General features: G+C 36.8%; 1 protein-coding gene across 4 annotated transcripts in view; it reads left to right on the top strand.

Annotated features, from left to right (window-relative positions):
• The window catches only part of EXTL2 (exostosin like glycosyltransferase 2), an 18682-nt gene extending 13538 nt beyond the window's left edge, over positions 1-5144 (top strand). For all 4 annotated transcript variants that reach the window (XM_086391483.1, XM_086391481.1, XM_086391484.1 and 1 more), the window contains 2 exons: positions 285-355; positions 3073-5144. In XM_086391483.1, coding sequence (XP_086247609.1) covers positions 285-355; positions 3073-3561 — 560 coding nt within the window. In that variant the 3' untranslated portion in view covers positions 3562-5144. The remainder of the gene's footprint in view (positions 1-284; positions 356-3072) is intronic.
• Positions 5145-11342: the final 6198 nt, after the last annotated feature.

Genomic DNA, 11342 nt, shown 5'->3' with positions numbered 1-11342 from the left:
AATTTGCTTAAAAGAACCTTGGTTTTATTTATTTATAGGTTCATTAGTTTCTAGGATAATGGATGATAACTACTTGATAATCTCCCCCTTTGGAAATTATAAAATCAATTATAGTTCAAGTAAAAACTTTTTCTGCTAGATAAATCTTTAAGAATACATTTTTTATTTACTGATTTCATTCAGAAAATACTTCATCTGAATGATCTATAAAGACACCACTGTGTCTTACAACTTCTGTCTTCACTTCCAAACTGTTTGATTTAAATTTTTTTCTTTCATTTCAGCGGTGTTAATGGTAGATGATGACTTGCTGATTAGCGCCCAGGACCTTGTTTTCGCTTTTTCTGTGTGGCAGGTAATGTTGCTACATGCTTTATGAAATCATTAGTATAAAGTCTGATCTAGAGTTTAACCAGAGCAACATGGTTTAATGTGGAGGTTACCCAGACTAGTGTAGACAGTATTTATCTAAAAAGGAGATTACTTTATCATAAAGTAATCAGATTTCCTGAGCTCAGTTAAGCTAACTGACAGTTATGGTATCTTTTATCTATACTTGATTTATATTTGGCATACTGGGGAGAAGAGCTAGAATTGCCTTCCAAAGAACAATGAGGAAATTATCTGGTATAGGACAGAGCAAAGACTAAAAATCCTGAGACACTTTCCACAAGGCCACAGACCTGTATCTCAAATGAGAAGTATACTTCTGTATTACTGCTGCATAGAGCTTCCTTTGAAAGAAATAATTATATCCACAAAATTTAATTCTGAGATCATTGTTTAAAAATTAATATTAATAATAATTCTACATGCACCATTGTGGTGGTAGACTTTTCCCCCCTTAAATCCCAGCTGGTATAAATAGGCATTAATTGCCTGGTATTCTATAAAAACACCTTTTTCCTGTTGAATATTTGTTCATAGTAGCCAGCTTTTTACAAGTTTCACTACAAGTACCTGAAAGCAGAATTACATACTAATACTCTGAAGCGTGTCCAGTAATTAAACACTGTACTACCCAATAAATGGTTTAATTTGCACTGTAGTAACTCTCCTTGATTAGCAACTTGAGATGTGACAACATTAGGTATTAATGGTAAGCAGTCACAGTACTCTACAGATACCAGAATTTTCAAAACTTCAGTTTTCAGCTTCATGCCTAGCATACTAATCAACACATTTTTTCCATATCAGCAATTTTTCCAGCCCTATAAATAAAAGCTTCCCAGGAAAAAATTTCTAATGTAGTACTCCAGCTGTGAGATTTCTATTTCAGGTGAAAAACTCAATTTTCTGAAAATGTCAGGTTAGAAAAATCCAAGTAAACCATGATTAAAGATGGATAAATATGATTTTAAGTTTCATCCATAAAACTGTCAAGAACAGTTTCAATCCATTGCCCAAGATAATCTGACTCCTAAAGTTTGGTCCCATTGGTGCCCTATGGAGTATAGAGATTTGGGGCATGGAGACAAGCAGGATCAGAACAGACACATGTCTGTGCCTTTGCACTTAACCATGACCTCTGTTTGCAGTCCTTCTCCTTTTCCTGCTCTAGCCATCTGTGAAATCTCTGTCGTCCTCCTAGGTTATGTAAGTGGTGCCTCGTCTCTGAGGCCTCCCAGCGTTTATCCCCCAACCCCTGACGTTCCCCTGTACCTCCCTGCGTCCTCAGTGCTGTCCTGAGAATCCCTCAGCTGCTTTACAGCTTCCTCAACAATGTGCTAATTCCTAGTCCACCTATCTGTATCACACTCTCCCTAGGCTATGCATTCTTTGACATGGGATTAAATCCAGACTGATTTGTGTGTGTGTGTCCCTAGTTTAGCATCTGTTGGTAAATGAATGAAACTCAAGATATTTATGAGATTGAACTGAACCTTTTTCAGTTCATATTTCTTTTCCATGACTCACTGCTTTTCTTTGTTGACTTTTGTTTTATTTTTAGTCATTCTCATCCAACTATTATTGCTTTAATACCATCCTTTCTTCATAGATCCTGACACATCTCTTCATACATATATATATATATGTACAAGCACATGTATCTATGACTTCCCCCGTAGCGAAGCGGCAAAGAATCCACCTGCAGTATAGAAGATGCAGAAAACACCGATTTGGTCCCTGGGTCAGGAAGATCCCCTGGAGGAGGAAATAGCAACCCACTCCAGTATTCTTCTGGGAAAATCCCATGGGCAAAAGAGCAAGCCGGCTATGGTCCATGGGGTTGCAAAGAGTCAGACACAACTGAAGTGACTGTATACATATACATATTGACCTTTGAGCAACACAAGCTTGAAGCATACAGGTCCACTTACACTCAGATATTTGCAATAAATACATACCATATTACTATATGATGCATAGTTGGTTGAATCTGTAGATGCAGAACCATGGATATTGAAGGCTGACTGTAAAGTTATACATGGATTTTCCATTATACTGTCAGTTGGCACCCTTAACTCCTGTATTGTTTAAGGGTCAACTGTATATATGTATGTATATATATATATATTTGCGTGTGTGTATGTATATTTTTTTAAGGAAAAAGAAAAGGAATAAAAATAAAACATTGTTTAAAACCAACAGTGACTTTCAAAAACATTGAAATCAACATGGAAAAGCAGTAAAATGATACATGTACATCCATAATTTTATTTACTCCTAAGAGATTAAAACAGTTTTCCAAAATAATCACATATCTTCTTAATCTCCTATAATAAGCATTGTTCATATAGTCAACTTCTTTTACAGTAAACTCTGAAAAACCAGACTCATTGGTGACTAGAATTTATTAATATCAGATAATGTGTGAATTGGGAGACTATTTGAGAGGTCAGAAATTTTTTAAAGAGATTTGGGTTATGATGGAATTTGAACTTTAAACTTACCAGGACATAGATATATGAAGTTGCCTGGAGTTAAAGGAAATTGAGGTGTAGAAGCCAGGAGTAAAATAACACTGATGAATCAGTTTAATTCTTTCTGTAATAAATCATTGCCTTTTTCACCATGTTAGCTCTAAAGAAATGCCACACTGAGTTATTACTATTTTTTTTATCTTTTCAGCAATTTCCTGATCAAATTGTAGGATTTGTTCCCAGAAAGCATGTGTCTACTTCCTCTGGTATCTACAGCTATGGAGGTTTTGAACTGCAGACACCAGGGTTTGGAAATGGTGATCATTACTCGCTGGTCCTGATTGGAGCCTCCTTCTTCCACAGCAAATACCTGGAACTCTTTGAGAGGCAGCCTGCAGCCGTCCATGCTTTGTTAGATGAGACGCAGAACTGTGATGACATTGCCATGAATTTTATCATCGCCAAGCACACTGGGAAGACTTCAGGGGTATTTGTGAAACCTGTAAACATAGCCAATTTAGAAAAAGAAACTACCGGTGGCTATTCTGGAATGTGGCATCGAGCTGAGCACTTTCTGCAGAGGTCTTATTGTATAAATAAGCTTGTTAACATCTATGACAGCATGCCCTTAAAATACTCCAACATTATGATTTCTCAGTTTGGTTTTCCATATGCCAATCACAAAAGTAAAATGTGAGAGTGAAACAGGCAAACAAAAACAAACCTCAGAACTGCTTGTTATTTGAGTAGCTTCTTTGTGCTCTGGTTGGTCTTTTTATTTATTTATTTTTAAGCACCATCACGGACTTTTTTTCTACTCCAGAAGTCTCTACAAAAGGGAAGAATGCATGGGGCTTCTAGGATGTACAGTTTACATGTGCTTCAAAACCCAAGAAGCTGATATTATCCAGATAGGCCTTGTGATAAGTCTTCATTCATGGATATAATTCCTTGGTCAACAATTTTATTGTTTACATGCTCAGACTATTCGACAATTTTTTAAAATTCAAGTATAGTTGATTTACAATGTCATGATAATGCCCTAATATTTTGTTTTTTGACTCCTGGCACTTGCCTTAAGGACCTTTAGCAAGCCGTTTCCAGGATCAAAATCTCCAGAGAAGTATTTCTCAGCTTTTTCATTCAAGGATGATTATTTTCATCTGAAGCCTGAAATGCCTCTTTCTCAAAAGACTGTGGTGTAGGGAAAAGCCATGTGAGGAGAGAACAGTCTCAATCCCATATAGAAACAAGTGGAGATTTTGTGACAATCAGGGTTTCCTTTCTGGTTCTTCCAACCAGCCCTTTCTAGGACTAGCTCGTCCCAGCATGGTTTTGATGCAGCCATCAGCACTTTCTGTGGTTAAGTCTGTTGTGACTGGTTGGGTTAATTTTAGTAGCTGAATGATGTCTAGTTGTTTGCTTGACTTTTGTGAACATTTACTGCATGGATCACAAAAAAGTGCAGCCTGTATTTTTTATAAGCAACTTCTATGCAGCAAGGAGTTAATGTGTTACTAGATTCAGGTCCTGCATTTTGGCACTTAATCTGACTTTTAGATTGTACATTAATTTTTAGATTTTATATAAAAGATGTATTATTTAAGAAACATGCGTAAAATAACTCTTCTGACAGAGTGATTCAGTAAGACCAGGCAGAAATTAAAACCCTTACTATCAGATGATCTTTATTGCTATAAAAGCATAAATTATCTCATGGATACTAAAATGTTGTGTGTGTTACACACTAAGTCAGTCTCTTGGATTCTGAATTCCCCCTCCGAGCCCCTACTGCCAAAAGATTCAGAGATCATGATTAAATTTGAATTACATAGATGTAGAAAAAAATAAAAGACCTGAGTCATAGCAGAGAAATTCCACAGGGAGCCTGCATCAGTTCATTGTTAAGTTGCCCACTTTCTGTTACATGAATTAGTGTCTGTTCACACTGTCTGTGTTTGGTCCTTACCACCACATTCTCCTCTTCCTATTCCCCCTCCTTCTCCCATATTCCATAATGATCTCAAAATGGCACAGCTATGAAAATAATCATGGTTAATGTTCCAACAATGAGATCTCTTGTGCAGTTAGCTCAGTGTATATTGTTCCTTCACGTGGGCATGTGTATGTGTCTTAATGCCATCTGAGAAAACCAGTAGAACTTGAAGCCTCACTAAAAATCTATAGTGTTAATTATCTGCTTTGTCAAACCTTGGTAGTGATTTTTTTTTTTTTGCCTCTTGAGATTGACAGATAAATAAAATAAACTTTTACCATCCAGATGTTTTTGTTAATTAAGCAGACTCATGCTTTTCTTGTCCGGATTCACACAAATTTTCAAATATTCTCATATTGCTTAGAGTAAGGTAGGGATATCTGCTACATTCCCCATGAGAAAATTTTCCAGTGGGAAAATATTCTCAGATTTTTTCATCTTATATTCTTAAACATCTATTCTTCAGCATCACTTAATTTGCTCATATATTTTCAGACGTTGTAGAGCAAATATGAAAACAAAGTGAAGTTCAATCTGTATTACAAAGACTCTTGCATTGTTTGGGACTAAACTTCTACACAGGTGGCACTAATGGTAAAGAACCTGCCTGCCGACGCAGGAGAAGTAAGAGACACAGATTCTATTCCTGTGTCAGGAAGATCCCCCGGAGGAGGGCACGGCAACCCACTCCAGTATTCTTGCCTGGAGAATCCCATGGACAGAGGAGCCTGACAGGCTACAGTCTATAGGATCACAAAGAGTCAGACATGACTGAAGCCACTTAGCACACATGTACAATTTTCCCTTCATGCCTCTTATTCTTACTCCAGATAATCTGGAGCAAAGATGATGCTCAGGCTTAAAACTACATAGGAAAAGCAACATAGTTTAGAGGTTAAGTGTTCCAGTAGAGTACTTGGGCACAAATCCTTCCTGTATCTTACACTTACTTAACGTCTTGGAGCTTCAGTTTCCTCATCGGCAAAGGTGAGAATAATATCTACATAGGGGTTTGTTTTAAGGAATAAAGGAGATAGCATGTATAAATATAAGCACAGAGACTTGCCCACTTTAAAATGGTCAATAAAGGAAAGCTGTTGAGATGTGTATGGACAATGAGTGTATACTTAGTCATGTCTGACTTTTGGGACCTCATGGACTGTAGCCTGCCAGGCTTCTCTGACTGTGGGATTATCCCGGCAGAAATACCAGAGCAGGTTGCTATTTTCTCCTGCAGGGAATCTTCCCAACCCAGAGATTGAACCTGCATCTCCTGCATTGCAGGTGGATTATTGACCACTGAGCCACCAGGGAAGCCCATCATTGACAATAAGGGCAGTTAATTCTGTTATCAGAAAAGCCCCTGAATCCACCAGGTGAGATATTTGGGAAATTGTTTCTACATAACAGTATTTCTACATAACAGTGTTCTACATAACCATGACAGTTTTCATCTCATTTTCTTTATCTCAAATGCCCCTCGTCTTAGTAAGACAGTACATACTCATTCCAGCAATTTTGGGATATTCAGAATGGTATAAAGAAGAAATTAAAAGCCTACGACGTTAACAATCACTAAACATTTTTGTGTCTATTCCTTCTGACTTTTCTAGGCATACATTTTAATAGCATGATTTGTTTGGTATTTAATTGGATGGATAAACCATAGTTTATATAATCAATCATATTGCTATTCTATTAGATAATATCTTATTATTCTAACATTTGGGCAAGCATCCTTGCCTTGAACAAATACTTTTGAGCATACCTATAATGATTTCTTCAAAATCAAGTCTAAAAAGTCCAATGCCTGGATCCATTTAGTAGTTGTATTTTAGGGTTTTTAATACATATTTATGCCCCCAGAAGCATTCCCATAGCTACAGTATTTCTGCATCCGAGAGCACCCATTTCTCATCAGACTTTCCAACATTGCATATTATTTAAAATATTCTTAATTTCATTTTCCATCCACAAAATACTCAAATGTTGCAGAATTTGGAAAGACTTGGGCTATGTTAAGAACTCGATGTTGAGAAGGCTGAAAAACAGGCAATCAACTGTCAGATGAAATATTCCAGGACAGTATAAACTTTGGGAATCTTCTGAAGTGCTTCCAAAAGTTCTTTGCTCCCAGGATAGAGTATAGGCAATGAATTGTTGGCTCTTTGCTGGTCCCAGGAATCAAAAACTTGGAAGCAGCAACAACAACAAAAAATACACTGGTTCCTCTTAAAAAGACCTAGGGCTTTGACCACAAAGTCAGGAGTGGATAAGGGAGTATGTGTATGCATGTGTGTGTGTGTGTGCTGTGTGTGTGTGTACATGTTCACATGCACACAGGCCTACACACACACACCTGCATGCACACGTGTGGTGGCAGAGGGCAGGGTAGGAGGCAGGAGTGGCAAGGAGTGGGGATGGAGTAGAGGACAATGCTGTCATGGACGAGGAAGAGAGAGGTGCCAAATCCCATTGGTCCCCAGGAGGACATGATGGTGAGATCTGATCATCCTCTTTCCCATGCTATTTCTTAAGCCAGTTTTTGTTTTTCTGCTAGGGTTCCCCCAACTTTCTCCCCTTCCACCTCTTCTTTCATGAAGGTTCTGTCAATATAAAACCCAATTTTTTTTTTGTTTCTTACTTTTATTATTCTTTCGTGCTTTCTCTCTGGGAGTAAAAATAATAAGCCTCCACCTCTGCACATTTCAAGACTATACCTTCTTTTTTTTAAATTTTTTATTGGAGTATAGTTGCGTAACCGTGTTGTATTAATTTCTATTGTACAACAAAGTCAATCAGCTATACATATACATATATCCCCTCTTTTGAGGGGTTTCCTTTCCATTTAGGTCTCCAGAGTATCAAATAGAGTTCCATGTGCTTTACACTAGGTTCTCATTAGCCATCCACTTTATACACAGTAGTGTATATACGTCAATCTCAATCTCCCAATTCATCCCACCCACCTTCTTTCCTCTTGGTGGCCACACATTAGTTCTCTTTGCCCATGTCTCTGTTTCTGCTTTGCAAATAAGTTCATCTCTACCATTTTTATAGATTCCACATATATGCATTTATATAAGATACGTGTTTTTCTCTTTCTGACTTCACTCTGCAATATTTAAAAAATATACCTATTGTGGATGAAACACAAAGAACATTTAATTCATTGGAAACTGAGTGCACTGAGTCCTGGACCCACTAAATTTCCTCATCTGCTGAATGAGGCTGAAAATACCTGCCCTAAAATCTCACCAATGGCTTTTTGTTTCAAAGAGCACAGTGTGTAGGAAGAACTTTAAAGTATCAAGAAAATGAAAGAATTTTTTAAAAATCATTACAGATAAAGAGCAGCTCAACAGAGAATGAAAGAAACTTGTTTGGGAATTACGAACAGTGTCAAAATTATACCTTAGACCATAAAAAAGCAAAATAAATATGCAAGCATCAAAAACAATTTAAGGAACCTTTTTTATTAGCTCTGGTTCAGAATAAAGTATTTAAATGAAGTATTTAAACTAGAGATGACATGAGGCTCTTTTGTATTTCACATGTCAACATTTCTTTTATTTGGAAATAAAAAGGATCATATTTTTGACTGGAATGCTTTTAAGTAGTTTAAAAAAATAAATCTGAAGGAAACAGCTTTAATTTACAGCAGTGGTTCTTCACTTTGGCTCATTTCCCCCCTGGGGTCATTAGCAGTATCTGAAGACACATTTGGTTGTTACAAACGGGAGCAGCCTACTGGGATGTAAGAAGGATGATGCAGCCCTCCCTCCACAAGAATTAGCCATCCCCAAATGTCAGTAGTGTTGAAGTTGAGGGAAAAATGTACATGGCCTCATATTATAGAATATTTGGTGATTTTTGTATATGACACTTTTAAGACAATGGAAGTTGCATTGCTAAAATTTTATATAACGGTGCCTATTAGAACAAAATTAAGGGGGGAAACATGTTTATATTAGAGAGTTCCAGAAAAACATCTACTTCTGCTTTATTGACTATGCCAAAGCCTTTGACTGTGTGGGTCACAACAAACTGTGGAAAATTCTTAAAGAGATGGGAATACCAAACCACCTGACCTGCCTCCTGAGAAATCTGTATACAGGTCAGGAAGCAACAGTTAGAACTGGACATGGAACAACAGACTGGTTCCAAATAGGGAAGGGAGTACGTTAAGGCTGTATATTGTCACTTGCTTATTTAACTTAATGCAGAGTACATCATGAGAAATGCTGGGCTGGATGAAGCACAAGCTGGAATCAAGATTGCCAGGAGAAATATCAATAACCTCAGATATGCAGATTATACCACCCTTATGGCAGAAACTGAAGAAGAACTAAAGAGCATCTTGAAATTGAAAGAGGAAAGTAAAAAAGTTGGCTTAAAACTCAACATTCAGAAAACTATGATCATGGCATCACTTCATGGAAAATAGATGGAGAAGCAATGGAAACAGTGACAGACTTTATTTTTTGGAGCTCCAAAATCACTGCATATGGTGACTGCAGCCATGAAACTAAAAGACGCTTGCTCCTTGGAAAAAAAGTTATGACCAACCTAGACAGCATATTAAAAAGCAGAGACATTACTTTGACAGCAAAGGTCCACATAGTCAAAGCTATGGTTTTTCCAGTGATCAAGTATGGATGTGAGGGTTGGACTCTAAAGAAAGCTGAGCGCCAAAGAATTGATGCTTTTGAACTGTGGTGTTGGAGAAGACTCTTGAGAGTCCCTTGGACTGCAAGGAGATCCAACCAGTCCATCCTAAAGGAAATCAGTCCTGAATACTCATTGGAAGGACTGATGCTGAAGCTGAAGCTCCAATACTTTGGCCACCTGATGGGAAGAAATGACTCTTTGGAAAAGACCCTGATGCTGGGAAAGATTGGAGGTGGGAGGAGAAGGGGATGAGAGAGGATGAGATGGTTGATGGCATCACTGCTTCAAAGGACATGAGTTTTAGTAAGCTCTGGGAGTTGGTGATGGACAGGGAGACCTGGCGTGCTGCAGTCCATGGGGTGCAAAAAGTTGGACACGACTGAGCACCTGAACCGAACAGAATTGAAGACATGTGCTGCATAGTTGTGTGATCCCAAATATGATCAAAGAGCCAGAAGTTTCCATGATTAAGGTTTATTTTTGATTCTTTTTTTTTTTTTGATCCACTTGCCTTTTTCTTTTTTCACATCTGAAGAAACAGTGGAGTTTCAGTTTCTAGGAAGAAGTTATGAATACATATACATTTGTGAAGAACTACAAAACAATATTACATAATACAGTATGTATTTTCAAAATACATGTCTAGTTAGAGAAAATAAACTAAGTACAAATTTTCAAATAATCATATTTGTGTATGTTTAAGCATTTTTGGTTTCAACAAACAATAAACAACTACTCAAGACAATTTATATAGGAAAGAATCCTGGAATGAGAGAATTAAGAAACATTTTTCTCATATAGCTAGGTAATGAATTACGTATATTTATCTGGGGCTCAGTTTCCACATCTACAAAAGACATGGGTGAATTAAGTGGTTAGGAAATTTCTTTCCATTTATAAAATTCTGTGACCCTGAATCATTGTTGAATTGGTATGTTTTAAAGGAATTATGTTATACTAATCCCCTAAAGTTTAGCTCTGCTGTAGCTTACAACCTTCCCTACACCATAAGCCTATTTTCCTAGGAATTCTTTCTCAAAGCGAAAACTAACTTAATAAACATCACTACTGTTGTACTGATTTCAGATCAAAAGAAATCATCATGATGATGGGATGAAAAAGAAGTTGATGATGTAATTGTTCAGTGGTAAACACTGGAAGAATTTATGACTTAAAAGATATTTTACTTCATAACTAAGCATCTGTTGCTACGTCCTTTAGGAAGATTCCCTCAAAATTTACAACAGGTTGACAAATCACTTGAATCAAATTGAAGTATGAATCAGATATACAGCCATTAACCTGTTAAACCCAGAATGCAAATACAAGTTTTAAAGACTATAAAGTAAGCTATCTGATTCCTTTGAAATTAATGAAACATGATTTTAATGAAATTTTCTGTTTTACCAGCAGATGTCAGTGCAACCTAATTAACTGAGTAACTTTTTCTTTTTTTTTTTAGCAGATTAAATACCTGCCAGTGAAAACAGTCTTAAAATAGCAGTTTAAAAAACCTACTGTCAAAGTGTTTGATTAAGAATATCTTCCTAGGTGGAGCTATAGAGAAAAAAACCAATCCTTAAAAAGATATGAAGTTAAAATGGGCCCTTGCCTAGGTAAATTGTATTATGTAAGTTATAACACATTGTTATTATCATCATAATTTATGTGACATTAACATTTCTCAGTGACATACAAAAGACATAATCTTAATTAAGTACAAAATGCTAATCTGTAAAGCATAAGAATGTATATGTGTTAGTCTCTCAGTCGTGTTCAACTCTTTGTGACCCCGTGGACTGTAGCTTGCC

This window comes from Bos grunniens, chromosome 3 (assembly GCF_055505025.1).
Source record: "Bos grunniens cultivar Pamir isolate PY7600 chromosome 3, Bosgru_T2T1.0, whole genome shotgun sequence".
In the NCBI taxonomy this organism is placed as follows: domain Eukaryota; kingdom Metazoa; phylum Chordata; class Mammalia; order Artiodactyla; family Bovidae; genus Bos; species Bos grunniens.
This window is presented reverse-complemented; position numbering and strand designations above follow the sequence as displayed.